Source organism: Lucilia sericata, unplaced genomic scaffold (assembly GCF_015586225.1).
Source record: "Lucilia sericata isolate MDLA Ls3-8-SP2 unplaced genomic scaffold, ASM1558622v1 Contig000191F_arrow, whole genome shotgun sequence".
NCBI lineage: Eukaryota > Metazoa > Arthropoda > Insecta > Diptera > Calliphoridae > Lucilia > Lucilia sericata.
Window position 1 is genome coordinate 481,170 of NW_023994219.1, and position 20,574 is coordinate 501,743.

The 20,574-nt window shown below is 28.7% G+C and overlaps 1 protein-coding gene across 1 annotated transcript in view; it reads right to left on the bottom strand.

The window, feature by feature from the left end:
• LOC119601791 overlaps positions 1–20,574 on the bottom strand; it is a 163,700-nt gene that overhangs the window by 114,177 nt on the left and 28,949 nt on the right. The window contains 1 exon segment of the mRNA XM_037952935.1: positions 2,085–2,639. Coding sequence (XP_037808863.1) covers positions 2,085–2,639 — 555 coding nt within the window.

The window sequence follows — 20,574 nt, forward strand, 5'->3', positions numbered from 1 at the left end:
TGTTAAGACTCTTATATAGAAAACTGTTTTGTTAGGACACTTTTCTATAGAAAACTGCTTTGTTAAGATACTTTGTATAGAAAACTGCGTTGTTAAGACACTTTTCTATAGAAAACTGCTAAGACTCTTGTATAGAAAACTGTTTTGTTAGGGCACTTTTCTATAGAAAACTGCTTTATTAAGACTCTTTTATATAGAAAACTGCTTTGATGAGACACTTTTCTATAAAAACTGCTTTATTATAACTCTTTTTTAGAAAACTGCTTTATTAAGACACTTTTGTATAGAAAACTGTTTTGTTAAGATACTTTTCTATAGAAAACTGCTTCGTTAAGACTCTTGTTTAGAAAACTGTTTTGTGTAGAAAACTGCTTTGTTAAGAAACTTTGTATAGAAAACTGCTTTGATGAGACACTTTTCTATAAAAAACTGCTTTATTATAACTCTTTTTTAGAAAACTGCTTTATTAAGACACTTTTGTATAGAAAACTGTTTTGTTAAGACACTTTTCTATAGAAAACTGCATTATTAATACTCTTTTGTATAGAAAACTGCTTTGTTAAGAAACTTTTTCTATAGAAAACTGCTTTGTTAATACTCTTATATAGAAAACTGTTTTGTTAGGACACTTTTCTATAGAAAACTGCTTTGTTAAGAAGCATTTTGTATAGAAAACTGCTTTGTTAAGACTATTATATAGAGAACTGCTTTATTGAGACTCTTGTACAGAAAACTGCTTTGATAAGAAGACAATTTTTTATAGAAAACTGCTTTGTTAACAGTCTTAAATAGAAAACTGATATGTAAAGAAACTTTTTGTATAGAAAACTGCCTTGATAAGTTTCCTTTGTGTAGCAGTCTTTCTTTAACAAGACATTTTCTATAAGGAACTGCTTTATTAAGACTATTTTGTATAGAAAACTGCTTTGTAAAGAAACTTTTTGTAGAGAAAACTGCTTATTAAGACTCTTTTCCATAGAAAACAGCTTTGAATAGATAGTTTTTCCATAAAAAATAATGTTGAAAAGTTATTTTTGTAATAGAAATAAAAAAACTGCTTTCATTTAAAAACAGATTTTACTTAAAAAAAAACTGCCTTAAGGCTGTTAACTTTCCTGCATAATACTTCCTTTTTATTAGAGCAATTAATAACCTAAATAATTATGTTTTAACAACCCAAAAACTAAATGTTTAAACTTTTTCCCCTCCCAAAAAAAAGTAGGTGTCTTAAGTCTTTTGTTTTTTCTATCTCTTTAAACTGCAAGGCAATTAAAAGAAACTAAAACAAACTTTAATAAAATTAATGTTACGCTTAAAACCAAAAAGAAATGTTTAAAGTGAATAAATAAACAAAAAAACTTAAATTGGTGAAAGATAATAAAAGTTCGTTTTTTTTTGCAAATTTAAAAAGTGGAGGAAGAGTAATAGAGAGAGAGAGGAAGTTACGCGGAAGTTTTATTTGATTAAAATAAAGTGTTTGGTTTTTTGTTGTATTTCAAAACTAAGTGAATACAAATAGTTTAATAATTTGAAATTTTCATTTGGCTTTCATTAAGTTTGGTTTTGAGGAGGAGCAAGGGGGGGGGGGGGTAAGGAAGTGAAAAGAGGTTTTTAATGTAAAGTGAGGTTTAACATATTAAACACATTTTGAATAAATGGGATGCAAAGGAGAGTAAGAGAAAATTGAAAGTAGTAAGACAAGATATAAAAAATTAAACTATCATAAAACTATAATAATAGTACGAATAGAGCAAAAAATGCCAAAAATATTACAAAAACAAAATAAATGGATGGACGGACGGACAGATGGATAGACGGATAAATATATGTAGAGAAAGACGGATGGACGGACAAATGCATGGATAGACGGATGGAGGGACGGACAAGCACACAGATAGACAGTTTGTTATACAAACCCAATATTTGTCTATTAAATAACCTCAAAAGAAAGCAACAAATATTTAATAGTTTTTTTATAGCCAACAGATTTTTTGTTGTTTTTTTTAGCGCACACAAACACTGACACTTACTGTCAACTTAAATTTTATTTGAATTTGAAATGTTTTTACTAAAACTTCACTTACCTCATCTTCAATCTTTTGTAAATTTAAACCATGTGTGGCATTCATTTCATTATCCACATACCACATGGGTAAACGATGCACTTGGCCATTTTTGAAAAGACCCTCTGTCTGTTTCAGTGTCAAATTCAAATTTTTACCAAACGCATTAAACGATACTTTATGCTCTTTAATATCTTTAATCTCTTTGTCTGACTTTGCCGCCGACGATGATGATGATGACGTTGACGTCGTCTCCAATACACTATTTATACTTGTTCTAGACTTGGCTGATTTCTCTTTCAGCTCACTATAATAGGGATTTTTACTTAAATCCTTTTTGACATGTTGTGTATCGCGTAGTTGTTGTTGCTGTTGTTTGAGATCTTGCATTTGCATTAGTGCTTCAACACTGCGTCTTCTACGTCGATAATGATTACTGTGGCTGTAGTGTGGTTGAGAGGCTGGTTCTTGTGTATTGTGATGTAAAAGTTGAACAACTTCATAGTGTGGCACGGCATCGGGGGTATCGACATGAAATATCGATTGCAATTGTTGGGGTGACATTTGTTTGTGAAACTGCAAGAAAAAAGAATAAAAATTATCAATAAAAATTTTTAATAAAAACCGCCTTAAGATCATTAAAAACTTTTTAAAATTCCCAAGTTTATTAGCAGTTTTTTTTAAGTCTAATTATTTGTTTTTTAAATTCCCCAAAATACCTTCAAAAACGTTAAACTTTAAGCCCTTATTCCAGTTTTTTGGTTGTTGTAGTTGTTGTTGTTGTTTATGTGTTGTACATGTTTATTAACCTTGACCCATTTTGGTTAATAAAACCCAACCTATTAATGTGTTTAAATATTTAAAAGAAATCAATACAAACTGTTACAGTTTTCAACTAAAAACTGATTAATCACTTTACTTTCTAAACTATCTTGAGAAAACATTTAAAAAAAAAAAAACTTCTTTCAGAAGATATTTTCTAAAGAAAACTGACCTGTTGGGAATCGTTATATGAAAACTGTTCTAAAAACACTCGTTTTTTTAGAAAACTGCCTTGGGAAGACACTTTTCTACAGAAAACTGTCTTAAGAAGACACTTTTCTATAGAAAACTGCCTTCAAATATACTTTCTTAAAAAACTGTTTAAAAAGATCTCTCTTTGTCGAAAATTTGCTTAAGAAGACACTTTTCTATAGAGAACTGTCTTTAAAAGATATTGTTTATAGGAAACTGTCTTAAGAAACTACTTTTCTATTAAAAGCTGCTTACAGAAGGAATCTTTTATAAAAACTGTTTTAAATTCTCGTTTTTAATAGAAACTAAATTGAGAATACTCAGTTCAGTTCTAGTTCAGTTCTAGTTCAGTTCTAGTTCAGTTCTAGTTCAGTTCTAGTTCAGTTCTAGTTCAGTTCTAGTTCAGTTCCAGTTCTAGTTCAGTTCTAGTTCAGTTCTAGTTCAGTTCCAGTTCTAGTTCAATTCCAGTTCTAGTTCAGTTCTAGTTCAGTTCTAGTTCAGTTCTAGTTCAGTTCTAGTTCAGTTCTAGTTCAGTTCTAGTTCAGTTCTAGCTCAGTTCTAGTTCAGTTCTAGTTCAGTTCTAGTTCAGTTCTAGTTCAGTTCTAGTTCAGTTCTAGTTTAGTTCTAGTTCAGTTCTAGTTCAGTTCTAGTTCAGTTCTAGCTCAGTTCTAGTTCAGTTCTAGTTCAGTTCTAGCTCAGTTCTAGTTCAGTTCTAGTTCAGTTCTAGTTCAGTTCTAGTTCAGTTCTAGTTCAGTTCTAGCTCAGTTCTAGTTCAGTTCTAGTTCAGTTCTAGTTCAGTTCTAGTTCAGTTCTAGTTCAGTTCTAGTTCAGTTCTAGTTCAGTTCTAGCTCAGTTCTAGTTCAGTTCTAGTTCAGTTCTAGTTCAGTTCTAGTTCAGTTCTAGTTCAGTTCTAGTTCAGTCCTAGTTCAGTTCTAGTTCAGTTCTAGTTCAGTTCTATTTCAGTTCTAGTTCAGTTCTAGTTCAGTTCTAGTTCAGTTCTAGTTCAGTTCTAGTTCAGTTCTAGTTCAGTTCTAGTTCAGTTCTAGTTCAGTTCTAGTTCAGTTCTAGTTCAGTTCTAGTTCAGTTCTAGTTCAGTTCTAGTTCAGTTCTAGTTCAGTTCTAGTTCAGTTCTAGTTCAGTTCTAGTTCAGTTCTAGTTCAGTTCTAGTTCAGTTCTAGTTCAGTTCTAGTTCATTTCTAGTTCATTTCTAGTTCAGTTCTAGTTGAATTCTAGTTCAGTTCTAGTTCAGTTCTATGGAAAATTATCTTCTTTTAACATTTGTCTATAGAAAAGTATCTTCATAGACACTTCTTTATGCATGCCTTTTGCCAATTGTCTTCTTTAAACTCTTGTTTAAAAATAACACTTCATTATAAAAACACAATTTTTTTCATTCCTCTCTTTGGTATTACCCAATTTTGATTGATTTGTTTTAAAATAATAAAATAATGAACCTCTATTTTAAATAAATATTTTTTTTAACATTTTTTATAAAGCAAAATATTTTGACAAAATAAACAAACATTTTTAAAAACTTGAAGCTTCAAACTCCATAACAATGCTGTTCTAAACTTGTTAATATTGGCTTAACATGTTGTTTTCTTGATTTCGATAATTTGTTTTTAATTAATTGATTTTTTTAATACACTGCAGATAATTTGCAAAATAGCACAAGACAATTTAACTGTAAATAATTTTTGCAATCTTGTTTTTAAAAATCTTCTAATTTTAAATTGTTTCTATACATTTTTCTTAAATTTTATATTAAATTAAAACTTTTATTTTAAGATTATTATAATATGTAAAAAACACACAAAATGTTTATTAAAATCTAGCATTAAATTCAATTTAATCACTTTCGTACCTGGGTGCGTATGATTAATATTAATTAGCAGCTGTTAAGGAAAATCCTTAATAATCCTTAATATCATATAATTAAAGTCCAGGCTTTAATTATATGATATTACTTTACTACTGAACTTTCAAAACTTTCACAATTTTCTTGAAGAAACATTAAAATAAAAAATTTTATGAATATTCAAATTAATTATTTTATTATATTTTTAACCCAATTTCTTCTTATTTCACCCTCACTATATTGACGTCGCCAAAAATACCAGATATTTTAATAGCTTTTTGTATTGTTTTGTTTACTGTATGAACTTTTGTCGTCTCTGTTTAATATTCTCGTTATTCTTGTCATTTTATATTACCAGCATTTTTGAAAAAAAAAAACAATATAAAAATTTGTTTTTTTTTTTAAACCAGTTTGTAAAGAAATACAACATTTTTGAACTGCATAATAATAGAAGACGTTTATTTATTTTTTTTTGTTCTAATGCTATTTTTTGCTGCTTGACTCTGGTTTAAATTTAATAGCAAATAATTAAGTTTTTAATTAATTTTAAAAAATTTCAAATCAAACTTATGACAAATGAAGCTTAATGTTTAATTTTAAATAATGGTAAACATAGATAGTCAAATGACTAAAAACTAGTTCTTCCTAGAAACTGAACTAGAACTGAACTAGAAACTGAACTAGAACTGAACTAGAACTGAACTAGAACTGAACTAGAACTGAACTAGAACTGAACTAGAACTGAACTAGAACTGAACTAGAACTGAACTAGAACTGAACTAGAACTGAACTAAACTGAACTAGAACTGAACTAGACAGAACTGAACTAGAACTGAACTAGAACTGAACTAGAACTGAACTAGAACTGAACTAGAACTGAACTAGAACTGAACTAGAACTGAACTAGAACTGAACTAGAACTGAACTAGAACTGAACTAGAACTGAACTAGAACTGAACTAGAACGAACTAGAACTGAACTAACTGAACTAGAACTGAACTAGAACTGAACTAGAACTGCAAACTAGAACTGAACTAGAACTGAACTAGAACTGAACTAGAACTGAACTAGAACTGAACTAGAACTGAACTAGAACTGAACTAGAACTGAACTAGAACTGAACTAGAACTGAACTAGAACTGAACTAAGAACTGAACTAGAAACTGAAACTAGAACTGAACTAGAACTGAACTAGAACTGAACTAGACTGAACTATAAACTGACTAGAACTGAACTAGAACTGAACTAGAACTGAACTAGAACTGAACTAGAACTGAACTAGAACTGAACTAGAAATGAACTAGAACTGAACTAGACTGAACTAGAACTGAACTAGAACTGACTAGAACTGAACTAGAACTGAACTAGAAACGAACTAGAACTGAACTAAGACTGAACTAGAACTGAACTAGAACTGAACCTAGAACTGAACTAGACTGAACTAGACTGACTACTGACTAGAACTGAACTAGAACTGAACTAGAACTGAACTAGAACTGAACTAGAACTGAACTAGAAACTGAACTAGAACTGAACGAGAACTGAACTAGAACTGAACTAGAACTGAACTAGAACTGAACTAGAACTGAACTAGAACTGAACTAGAACTGAACTAGAACTGAACTAGAACTGAACTAGAACTGAACTAGAACTGAACTAGAACTGAACTAGAACTGAACTAGAACTGAACTAGAACTGAACTAGAACTGAACTAGAACTGAACTAGAACTGAACTAGAACTGAACTAGAACTGAACTAGAACTGAACTAGAACTGAACTAGAACTGAACTAGAACTGAACTAGAACTGAACTAGAACTGAACTAGAACTGAACTAGAACTGAACTAGAACTGAACTAGAACTGAACTAGAACTGAACTAGAACTGAACTAGAACTGAACTAGAACTGAACTAGAACTAACTAGAACTGAACTAGAACTGAACTAGAACTGAACTAGAACTGAACTAGAACTGAACTAGAACTGAACTAGAACTGAACTAGAACTGAACTAGAACTGAACTAGAACTGAACTAGAACTGAACTAGAACTGAACTAGAACTGAACTAGAACTGAACTAGAACTGAACTAGAACTGAACTAGACTGAACTGAACTAGAACTGAACTAGAACTGAACTAGAACTGAACTAGAACTGAACTAGAACTGAACTAGAACTGAACTAGAACTGAACTAGAACTGAACTAGAACTGAACTAGAACTGAACTAGAACTGAACTAAACTGAACTAGAACTGACTAGAACTGAACTAGAACTGAACTAGAACTGAACTAGAACTGAACTAGAACTGAACTAGAACTGAACTAGAACTGAACTAGAACTGAACTAGAACTGAACTAGAACTGAACTAGAACTGAACTAGAACTGAACTAGAACTGAACTAGAACTGAACTAGAACTGAACTAGAACTGAACTAGAACTGAACTAGAACTGAACTAGAACTGAACTAGAACTGAACTAGAACTGAACTGAACTAGAAAGAACTGAACTAGAACTGAACTAGAACTGAACTAGAACTGAACTAGAACTGAACTAGAACTGAACTAGAACTGAACTAGAACTGAACTAGAACTGAACTAGAACTGAACTAGAACTGAACTAGAACTGAACTAGAACTGAACTAGAACTGAACTAGAACTGAACTAGAACTGAACTAGAACTGAAGAAGACACTTTTCTATAGGGAAGTATCTAATAGTACTCCTTTCTATAGGGAAGTGTCTAAGAAGACACTTTTCTCTAGACATTTGTTTAATTTTTAAATTTTTTTTGCTTAAAATCTAAACAAATATTTAACACTTTGTATTAAACAACAAACCAAGTTTGTGTCTTAAGTCTTTTGTTTATAGAGAGTAAAGCTAAAATGTTTCACAACAAAACTAGTTTAATTAAATAATTTAAAACAAATTAGCTAGATAAACACGAAATTAACACAAATATTTGAAAACAAATGTTTTTGTTTTCAATTTGAAATTTGTGGAAAAAAATTTTACAAATTTTATAATATTTTTTATAAAAAATCTGGTTTAAAAGCCCTTTAATCTTTTTGCCAAATGCTCTAGTTTTTTATTTTATACTTTTGTATTATTTATAAAACAAAACAAATCATATTAACTTATGAGAGCTTAAATGGTAAAGAAAAAAACTGTTTGGAGAAAAAAAAACTAAAGTTTAAACAAAAAGTTGTCTTTATGACGACAAGGTAAACCACATTTTGTTGTTGTTGTTGCTATTATTATTATTGTTACTCTTATTTCTTTATTTAATATTGTTGTTGTTGCTGTTGTTTAACAATTGTTATAAAGTAACGAATACTTATAAATGTTTTGGTTTTATTTTATCATTTTAGTTAAAATCTTTTTTTGCAGTTTATTCGATTCTCCCATGTATGTCTGTATGTCTGTAGCTGCATGTATGTTTCATTTAAACCGTTTTCACACAAAAGCTGTATTCTTTAGAGTAATAAATATATTTACACAAAAGTAATATAAGGGTATCTGTAGCCATTTATAGCCGGTTTAATAATGATTTATTTTTAGTTTCAGTTCAGTATTTTTTTTTGCTTGTTTTCTTATTTATCTAGATGTTTTGCTACTATTTTCAGTGTATAAGTAATAACGGTCAATTTAATGTATTTTCTGTACTTTGACTTGATTTTTTTGCATTCGTCTTTCAATAATAATTGAATTTATGTGGTTCACAAAGTAAAACTGCTTTTAGAAGAACAGTTTAGACCCTTTTTTACTTGCAGTTAACTGGTTTTTGTTTGGTTAAAGAAGTTAAAATGAGAAAAAAAGTAAAAGTGCTTACAAGGCAAATCTAAAAGTCGTTTAGCTTTTAGAAACGTTTAAACAGAAAAGCTTTTAAACATAACATTTTCTATAGAAATTCGTTAAAAAAGGTTACTTTTTATAGAAATGAGTTGCCAAAGAGAAGCTTTTGAAACAATTCTAAAGAAAAGCTTTAAAAGAAACCTTTCGAAAGGAAAGCTCACAAAGAAACTTTCCTAAAGTTTCTTAAAAGAAATTGTTCTGTAAAAGCTTTTTAAGAAACTGATGTGTATCTATAGAAAATCTTTTAAGAAAATAAACTTTTCTATAGAAAAGTTTTTAAGAACAAAAAATGCATATAAAAGCTTTTAAGTATTCTACTTCTCTAAACATTTCTATAGAAGGCTGGCAAAAAGAAGATTTATATAAAAAATATTGAAAAAAATAACTTTCTTTATGGAACAGCTTTCATATAAGAAACTTCTCAATGAAAAAGCTTTTATAGAACAAATGTTTCCAAACAAAATCTTTTAAAAAATAAACCTTTTTAAATAAAGCTTTAACAAAAGAAGCTTTTTTATTGTAAAACTATGATGAAAAAAGCTTTTAAACATAAAATGCAAAAACTTTTATAGAACAAACGTTTCTAAAAAAAGCTTTTACAGAGTTAGTTTTTCTATGGAAAACTTTTAAATAAATCTGTATAACTTGACAAAACTTTGGTAAAGAAAAGCTTTTAAAGAACAACATTTTGTATAGACTTTTCTATACGAAATATTAAAAAAGCTTTTAAAGCAGTAACTTTTGTATAGGAAAGTTTTTATAGGAGAAATTTTTCTGTAAAAAAAAGCTTTTACAAAAGAAGCTTTTCTAGAAAAAAGATTTTACAGAAGAAGATTTCTATGGAAAGGCTATTACTGAAGAAGCTTTTGTATGGAAAAGCTTTTACAGACGAAGCTTTTGTGTAGAAAGGCTTTTAAATAAAAAAACTTTTCTATAGAAAAGCTATTAAAGACGAAACTTTTGTAAAGAAAGCTTTTAAAGAAAGAAAAAAGCTATTAAAAAGAAAGCTAAGTTTAAGAAGCTTTTCTATGAAAAAGCTTTACAAAAGAAGCTTTTTATAAAAACTTTTATTAGAAAATGCTTTTCTATAAAAGTGCTGTTACAGAAGAAGATTTTGTATGAAAAAGCTTTTTAATAAGAAACTTTTCTATAGAAAAGCTTTTGTGAAGAAAGCTTTTAAAGAAGAAACTATTGTATAGAAAACCTATTAAAAAGAAAAGCTAAGTTTAAAGAGAATAAGCTTTTCTATAAAAAAGCTTTTACAGAAGAAGCTTTTCTATAAAAAAAACTTTTACAGAAGTTTTTTAAAAAAATTACAAAATAAGCTTTTCTATAAAGACGTTTTAACAGAAGAAGCTTTTTTATAGAAAAGTTATTAAACTTTTGTAAAGAAAAGCTTATAAAAGCTTTATATAGAAAAATCTATATTGATAGAAGCTTTTGCATATTTTAAAGAAGTTATTTTTCTCCGTATAAAAGCTTTTAAAGTAGTAACTTTTGTACAGAAAAGCTTTTACAGAATAAGCTTCTTTCTAAAAAAGCTTTTACAGAGGAAGTTTTTTTTTGCAAAGATGTTAAATAAGAATAGGTATTAAAGACCTTTCTATAGAAAAGCTTTTATATGGAAAAATTTATAAAAAATAAACTTTTCTATAAGAAGCTTTTGTGAAAAACATTTTTATTAAAAAGCTTTATTTTAAGTTTTGAAAAATAATCTTTTCTATATAAGAAAGCTTTCTATGAAAAAAATCTTATCAAAAAGAAACTTTTCTTCAGAGAAACTTTTAGAAAATAAACTTTTCTATAAAAAAAAAGCTTTTAAAGAGAACAATTTTGTAGGAATGTAAAAACTTTGTAAAACAATTTGTTCCACCTTTATCTTTCTTATTGAAGCAATTATTTCTTTAAACAAAATCCCACAACAACCAACCAAACTATGTCAATTTAAACTTTTTTCTATTCAATTTAAACATTTGTTAAAAAAAAATTCCTTAAAAAAATAAAAAATAATACAGCAAAAGAAAATTTGTTTTCAACAATTATTCCAACAAATGTATAACAAACAAACGACATACAATTGATAAACAATTGTCACTTGTTAAAAGAAAAAAAAAAGAAAAACCATAAACCCAACATAGTTTCCAATATAATTTTAAATCAATACAATTTAAACAAACTATAAATGTTGGACTTTTTTCCAATATTTTTTTTTTTTTACAAATACAATTGTTATTGAGTGACATTTACAACACATAAATCGACTGGCATTAAAACCACAAAACAATTACCTAATTTTTATAAAAAAAAAAATAATAGAAAAAAGTTTTAGCCAGAAATAATAAGACCAAACTTTACAACTAAAAACAATTGCTACAATTTTGTAGCGATTTGATTTAAAAGTTTTTTTTTCTTTAAGAAAAAAATTAAATTGTTGTTTTCAAATCTCCATTTCCCTTTTAAATTTAAAAGCAAACTAATATTTTCTCATAGATTTTAGTTTGTAGGAAGAAAAAAATGTTACAGAATTGAAAGCTTTTTGTGTTGTATGAGGAGTGGTTTGTAATGAAAGGAATTTAATAGAAATAAAAAAACTTTTCCATAGGAAAATTTTTAAGAAACAATCTTTTGTATAGGAAAGCTTTTTAAAAAAATAACTTTTCTATATAAAAGCTTTAAAGGAGAAACTTTTTTTAAAGACCTTTTAAGAATTAAACTATTTTATATAAAAGCTTTTAAAGCAAAAAAGGTTTTTAGGAAGAATATTTCCATAAAAAAGCTTTTAAGGCATAAACTTTTCTTTATTCTTCTTAAGAATAGGAAGAAATTTTTCTAAAGAAAAGCTTTTAGTGAAAAGCTAAAAACTTTATTTAGAAAGTTTTTTAGAGTAAACTTTCATAAAAAATATTTCTAAGGAAAAGCTTTGAGGAAGAAACTTTTCTCTAGAAAAGCTACTAAGATAGCAACTACTTTTATAGAAAAGCTTTTAAGAAAGCTTTTCAATAGAAAAGCTTTTATCAGCTTTCAATAGAAACGCTTTAATAATCTTTTCAGAGAAAAGTTTTTACATGCTACCGATAGAAAAGCTTTTATAAGCATACCATAGAAAAGCTGTTAAAAATTGTCTATATAAAAAAGAGAAGCTTTAATTAGCTTTCAATGGAAATGTTTTTATAAAATGTTCATAGGAAAGATTCTATAAGCTTAACATAACAATGCTTTTATAAGCTTTACATAGCAAAGCTTTTTTAAACTTTTTAAAAACTTGTATAAGCTTTCTGTACCAAAGGTTTTTATAAGCATACCATAGAAAAGCTGTTAAAAGTTTTCTATATACTATAGAGAAGCATTAATAAGCTTTCAATAGAAAAGCTTTTATTAAATTTTCATTGGAAAGATTCTATAATCTTAACATAACAAAGCTTTTTTAAGCTTTACATAACAACTTTTTTTAAGCTTTACATAGTAAAGCTTTTATAAGTTTTACATAGTAAGCTTTGTACAGCTTTTATAAGCTTTATATAGCTTTACTATAAAAAACCTGTAAAAATAGTTCATAGAAAAGCTTTTATATACATTCAATAGAAAAGCTTCTACAAGTATTGTATTCCAAAGCTTTTACAGGCTTTCTATACAATACTTTTTTTTAAAAGCTTTTAAATATGATAAAAACTTTGTTTTCGCAGCTTTTCCATGAAAAAGTGTCTTTATTTAAAAACATTTCTGCACAGTCTTATTTAAAAAGCTTTTATTTAGGAAATTACTTCTTTAAAAGTTTCTCTATTTAAAGCTGTATGGAAAAGCTTTTAAAGAAAATACTTTTCTAAGTTATTGTAGCAAACTTCTTAAGAGGAAACTTTGTTATAGAAAAACGTTCAAACAAATGAATTTTTCATAAAAAAGCTTTTAAGGAATATATATTTCAATTGAAAAGCTTTATTGAAACGGTCCCCTTTCAGATTTTTTTGAAAACTAAACAATTTTCATGTGTCTGTTTAAAGTTTCTGAGGAAAATTGAAAATTGGTCTTAATAGTTTTTTACAATTCATTCACTCATTCATTCGAACCAATCGATCTGTCCATCGATTACTGTTTAAACTAAAACGTGCGGAAGCTTTTGTTTTTGTTTTAAGAAAAAAAGGTGTGTGTTTGAGTAAAAAGTCTTTTAAATGTTGCTGCTGCCTGTTGCTTGTTGTTGTTGTCGGTTTGTGCAGTTGTTGTCTTTAAAATTTTACTGCTGTTGTTGTTGTATGTCTGATTACTGATTGTACTACGTGTTGGTTGTTGAAAACACGTTTCAAATGAAAGTAAAAATTGTCGTTTTATTTGTTGGTTGCTGATGTTTTTTTTTTCAATTTGTTTCTCATATTCGTGCATTGAAATGTGAGTAACCGCTGGAAGCGTTGAAAAATAAAGACAAAAAGAAATACTTCATAATATTTGAAAAAAAAAACTAACGTAATATAAAACCATTTTATAATACTTTAACTTAAATAATAGTCAGGCATGTTGATGTTTTTTTTTTTCAAACAAACTCGGACATAATGTTTAATTTTAGGTAAACAAGTGTGTGTGTGGATCGTAAGTGTAACTGATCAAAACGCAAAAAAAAAAGAAAGAGAGAAGACTACCTCAATAATTTATTTCAAATCAATGACATTGATATTAGTATATTGTAAACATATCTATCAACTCACTCTTAAATGCATAACCAAGCAATATTGTGTTCACATTAACCAAAAAAAAAACAAAACTTGGTTCCGATCACTACACCGACTAGTCCGTCTATCATACTAATAAAAACAAATAAAAAACTTTTGAAAAATAACGTCATCATCATCCACATAAACCAACTGCTAGTACTAGTTGCTTTAAGTCTACGCAACTTTTAACTATTTGCTTAGTTTGTGTTACTAATGACGAGACAATTGCGTTTGTTAACCTGCTTAAAAAGTTAAGCGTAAAATGTTACCAATCATCTGGTATTTTATAAAATTTTTCACTTTTTTTCTCTTTAATTATTTAAATGTTTTGTTTTTGGGCTTTAAGTTAGGCCATCATCATCATATTCTTATCACTTTTAATTAGTTCAAAAAAAGAGGGGAGACTAATTGCCATGGTTTGCGTAGAAATGTGAAATATTTGTTTTCATTTATATAGATCGTGTTGAAATTATCGGATTGCAGGCTCATTAAATTACTTGCAAAATTTTAAATAATTAAAACTTATGTTATTGTAATAAAAGGCTAAATAGGCTGCAAGTTTGCTGTAATAATTTTTCGAAACTTCGTTGAAATAACGTGCCAATTGCGTAGTTAGGACTATAGTCTGGACTATAGTCTAGCCTATCGCGTGGTCTATAGTCTGGACTATAGGGTAGTCTATAGTCTGGACTAAAGTGTAGTCTACAGTCTGGACTATAGAGTAGTCTATAGTCTGGACTATAGAGTAGTCTATAGTCTGGACTATAGAGTAGTCTATAGTCTGGACTATAGAGTAGTCTATAGTCTGGACTATAGAGTAGCCTATAGTATGTAGTAGTCTATAGTCTGGATAATAGATTAGTCTATAGTCTGGACTATAGAGTAGTCTATAGTCTGGACTGTAGAGTAGTCTATAGTCTGGACTATAGAGTAGTCTATAGTTTGGACTGTAGAGTAGTCTATAGTTTGGACTGTAGAGTAGTCTATAGTTTGGACTATAGAGTAGTCTATAGTCTGGACTATAGAGTAGTCTATAGTCTGGACTATAGAGTAGTCTATAGTCTGGACTATAGAGTAGTCTATAGTCTGGACTATAGAGTAGTCTATAGTCTGGACTATAGAGTAGTCTATAGTCTGGACTATAGAGTAGTCTATAGTCTGGACTATAGAGTAGTCTATAGTCTGGACTATAGAGTAGTCTATAGTCTGGACTATAGAGTAGTCTATAGTCTGGACTATAGAGTAGTCTATAGACTGGACTATAGAGTAGTCTATAGTCTGGACTATAGTCTAGTATATAATCTGGACTATTGTCTAGTCTATAGTCTGGACTATAGAGTAGTCTATAGTCTGGACTATAGAGTACTCTATAGTCCAGTCTATAGAGTTGTCTATAGCCTGGAATATAGAGTAGTCTATAGTCTGGACTATAGTCTAGTCTATAGTCTGGACTATAGAGTAGTATATAATCTGAACTATATAGTAGTCTATAGTCTGGACTGCAGAGTAGTCTATGGTCTAGATCAGCGGTTCCCACCATTTTTTACTTCGCGGACCCCTTGAGGAATTTATTTAATTTCACGGACCCCCATACATATTTTGATATCTTATTGTTATAAATAACACTGTGATACAAAAGTGAAGAAAAATAAAATGCAGGCGTTCTCATATACCAATTCTATTTCGTTATAGTCCATAGAGTACGAATATATTTTTAGTTTTCCCCTATCACTTCGTTAACTTACTTTTTAAGAGCAAAAGATGCGAAAAAGAGCCATTTTTAAAGTTTTTAATTTGAAAAATCATAAGTTTAGTAGTTTTCATCCGATTTTCAAATCCGATTTTTTTTTTTAATGATACAAGTGTCTTTTAATCCAAAAAAAGAAATCCAAAATTTATGGTCAAATGTCTGAGTTACGGACGTTTAAGTAAAAAAACTCACACTTTTTTAAAAAATTTTCATTTTCATCATGCTCTACTTTGACCATGAGGCAGTGAGTTCATCTTTTATTACTTTCCTGAAGAATCACATAAAGGAAGGTTTCTAAAACTTGTTATTTCATAAAAATCTATGAAAAACTGGATAATTTATGCCAATTTTTCTAATAGCATGTTTCTCGAATTTTTGGTTTTCTCCATACAAATTAATTTTTGTATAAAAATGTTTATAAACATTTTTTAAACTTGTTACAAAGAAAACCAGAAACATGAACGTTTTTGTATGGAAGAAATATGCTATATTTTTATAAAACTTAGCACAACTCATAACCTTTTTCATCGATTATCATAAATTGACCATCATTGGAAACCCAACTTAATGTGGCTTTTTTCAAATGTAATAAAAGCTAAAGTTATTGCTTCATGGCCAACGTAGAGCAGTATGAAAATTAAAAATTGTGAAAAAAGTGTGAGTTTTTTTACTTAAATGGCCGTAACCAAGACATTAATCATAAATTTTGGATTTATTTTTTTGTGTTGAAAGACAACACTTGTATCTTTAAAACAAAATATCCAATTTGAAAATCGGTTGCAAACTACCAGACATATATTTTTTTAAAGTTAAAACTTCAAAATAGCTCTTTTTCACAACTTTTGCTCTTAAAAAGGAACTAAACGAAGTGATCGGGAAAAATTAAAAATAAATTCCTACTCTATGGACTATGGAAATGGAATTGGTATATGAGAACCCCTGCATTTTTTTGCTTAGTCCTGGTCCATAAACCCTATAAAATATTCCCGTACATTGAGAACATTTAGTATTTCGGAGATGTTTTCAATTTCATGGTTTTAAATATAGAATGACTTCTAACATGATGTTTAATTTTATGATCGTGAGAGCTTTCATGTTCATTTCTCGTCAAGGTAGAGAAAAGGTTTCTTTAACAAGTATTGTCGACATGTGCTTAAAGAGTCATGTTTCTAAATTTTTTTGCGATTGCATAGGAGTGAGCTGAGTATGTAAGCTAAGTTTTCGGGAAAATATGTGAAAGTTAGACTTCTTCGATGTTGTTGCGGAATGCGTTACCCACATAAAATATGACCTGAACTCTTTGCGAATGTACTGTGAATTTGGATCTTAAATTTGAATTTTAAAATACCTACGAATTATTTTACTGCGTGGTTTTGACTATTTACGCAAAACGCTATGAATTTTCTGATGTTGATTTAATAATATTGGACAACAAAATTAAGTTAAAATCTGTGTATCACGTTGGAATGGAATATTTATATTTAAAATTAACTAGATTAACACTTTTGCTTACAATTTAAAAAAATATTATGAAATGTGACCTAACTTCATATTCCGGGATACTAGTATCAGTATTTAATTCTAAGGCAAATCATTATCCGTCTGCTATAAAAACATTTATTTCGATACATATATATTTATAAAAATTACAAATCACGTAATACTTTACTTTATAAAAGTGAAACAATAAATTTGTAGCGCCTAGCTTCATCCTGATAAACGACCGAAACAATAAAATTCAAAGAGTCACCAACAAATCTGGGATTATTGAATAAAAATTGTGTATTTTAGTATTTATGAAAAATTTGGAGATATTTTTAATATTTTGTAACATATAGAGAATATTTTTTATTCATGATTTTTTTCGTTCGTCTTCGCGGACCCCCTAGGATTTTGCTACGGACCACTAGGGGTCCGCGGACCCCCTTTTGGGAACCGTTGGTCTAGATTATAGTGTAGTCTATAGTCTGGACTATAATGTAATCTACAGTCTGGACTATAGTGTAGTCTACAGTCTAGACTATACACTACATAGTGTAGTCTATAGTCCAGACTATAGACTACATAGTGTAGTCTATAGTCCAGAATATAGACTACATAGTGTAGTCTATAGTCTAGACTATAGTGTATAGTCTAGACTATAGTCTAGACTATAGTGTAGTCTATATTCTAGGCTATAGTGTAGTTTATAGTCTGGACTATAGAGTAGTCTATTCTGGACTTTAGTCTAGTCTATAGTCAGGACTATAGTCTAGACTATAGTGTAGTCTATAGTCTAGACTATATTGTAGTCTATATTCTAGACTATAGTCTAGACTATAGTGTAGTCTATAGTCTAGACTATAGTCTAGACTATATTGTAGTCTATAGTCTAGACTGTAGTGTAGTGTAGTTTATAGTCTAGACTATAGTGTAGTCTATAGTCTGGACTATAGTGTAGTCTATATTCTAGACTATAGTGTAGTCTATATTCTAGACTATAGTGTAGTCTATATTCTAGACTATAGTGTAGTCTATATTCTAGGCTATAGGGTAGTCTATAATCTGAACTATAGTGTAGTCTATAGTCTGGACTATAGTGTAGTCTATAGTCTAGACTATAGTGTAGTCTATAGTCTGGACTATAGTGTAGTCTATAGTCTGGACTATAGTGTAGTCTATAGTCTGGACTATAGTGTAGTCTATAATCTGGACTATAGTATAGTCTATAGTCTAGTGTATATTCTGGTCTATAGTCCAGTCTATAGTCTAGTGTATAGTCTGGACTAGAAAAAAGTTTCTTCTTACACACTTGTCTATAGAAATTTTCTTCTTTATAGAAAAATTATACTTTTTAAAATTTTAAATTAAAATTATTACGCTTTATTGTGAATTGTTTATTGTGATTGTTTATTCTTTTGTATATTGTGAATTATCAAAAGTGGAACATAAATATTATTCATCATTATTATGGTAATTCCTAACTTAAACCCATAATTAAGTTAAAATGGCATATCCACTGACTGCATTTATATCAAAATTTTATTCATAAATTAATAATCAAACCAATTTTTTTTGTTTTATTCAATTTTTCTATTATTTTTTTCTTAATTAGTAGATTTTGAAATATTTATTTATAATTATATATTTTTTTCGTTTAATCTCTTTTTTTTTCTATTTCATGGTATTTATAATTAATAATTTTTACCTTAAAAATTTTTTTTCTTATAAATTTGATATTTTATTTATAATATTTTTAATAATTTTCTTTGATATTGTTTTATTTATATTATATTTCGCATTTATTTATCAAGTTTAAGAAAACATTTGTTACAGGGTCAAACAGGTCTTTAGCTAGTTGTTTTTTTTTTTTAATAATCAATATAAAATATATATATATAATATTGTTGCATTTAAATTAAATTTATTTAAAGTTTTAAGTACTAGTTAGATAAAGTAATAGAGCAACATTTTATTAAAACATAATAATAAACATATGTTTATGTTATTAAAATTATTTTATTATTATTTTGCAAAATATAAGGAAATTAAAACAAGTGTCATAAATGTTGTGAATAAATTTGAATTTTACATCAGTTTAATTTACACCCCCTAGGAACAGTGTTAGGTTAAACTATAAATATTTCTTGAATGAAATTTAAAGAATTTTTCTATAGACAAGTGTCTAAGGAAAATATTTTTCTAAAGACATGTGTCTAAGAGTACACTTTTCTATAGGCAAGTGTCTAGAAAGTGCCTAAGAAGATACTTTTCTATAGACAAGTGCCTAAGAAGACACTTTCCTTTCTGTCTAAGAAGGAACTTTTCTATAAACAAGTGTCTAAGAAGACACTTTCTTTAGACAAGTGTCTAAGAAGACACTTTCTTTAGACAAGTGTCTAAGAAGACACTTTTATTTAGACAAGAGTCTAAGAAGTGTCTAAAGAATACACTTTTCTATAGACAAGTGTCTAAAAAGGCACTTTTCTATCGACAAGTGTCTAAGAAGGAACTTTTGTATAGACAAGTCTCTAAGGAACACACTTTTCTATAGACAAATGTCTAAGGGAGACACTTTTCTGCAGGCAAGTGTCTAAACAAACACTTTTCTTTAGACAAAAGTCTAAGGAAGACATTTTTCTATAGACAAGTGTCTAAGGAATACACTCTTCTATAGACAATTGCCTTAAGAGACACTTTTTCTATAGACAAGTGCCTAAGAAGACACTTCTTTTCTGTCTAAGAAGGAACTTTTCTATAAACAAGTGTCTAAGAAGACACTTTCTTTAGACAAGTGTCTAAGAAGACATTTTTCTATAGACAAGTGCCTAAGAAGACACTTTTATTTTCTGTCTAGGAAGGAACTTTTCTATAAACAAGTGTCTAAGAAGACACTTTCTTTAGACAAGTGTCTAAGAAGACACTTTCTTTAGACAAGTGTCTAAGAAGACATTTTTCTATAGAAAAGTGTCTAAGAAGACACTTTTCTTTTCTGTCTAAGAAGGAACTTTTCTATAAACAAGTGTCTAAGAAGACACTTTCTTTAGACAAGTGTCTAAGAAGACATTTTTCTATAGACAAGTGCCTAAGAAGACACTTTTATTTTCTGTCTAAGAAGGAACTTTTCTTTAGACAAGTGTCCAAGAAGACACTTTTCTATAGACAAGTGTCCAAGAAGACACTTTTCTATAGACAAGTGTCTAAGAAGACACTTTTCTATAGACAAGTGTCTAAGAAGACACTTTTCTATAGACAAGTGCCTAAGAAGACACTTTTCTATAGACAAGTGTCTAAGAAGACACTTTTCTATAGACAAGTGTCTAAGAAGACACTTTTCTATAGACAATTTTCTTTAGACAAATGTGTAAGAAGACGCTTTTTTTATAGAAAAGTGGCTAAGAAGACTCTTTTATATAGACAAGTGAATAATGAAGACACTTTTCTATAGACAAATGTCTAAGGGAGATACTTTTCTATAGACAAGTGTCTAATAAACAATTTTTTATAGGGAAGTGTATAAGAAAGACTCTCTTCTATAGACAATTGCCTCAGAAGACACTTTTATATAGAACCGTGTTTAGGAAGACACTTTTCTATAGACAAGTGTCTAAGAAGATACTTTTCTATAGACAAGTACCTAAGAAAGACACTTTTTTATGGTAAAGTGTCTAAGAAGACACTTTTTTATAAATAATAGTCTAAGAATACTCTGTTCTATAGACAAGAATCAAAGAAAGACGCTTTTCTGCATAGAAAAGGGTCTAAGAAGACACTTTTCTACAGACAACAGTCAAAGAAAAAGGCTTTTCTATAAACGAGTCTCTAAGAAGATACTTTTATATGGAGAAGTGTCTAAGAAGACAC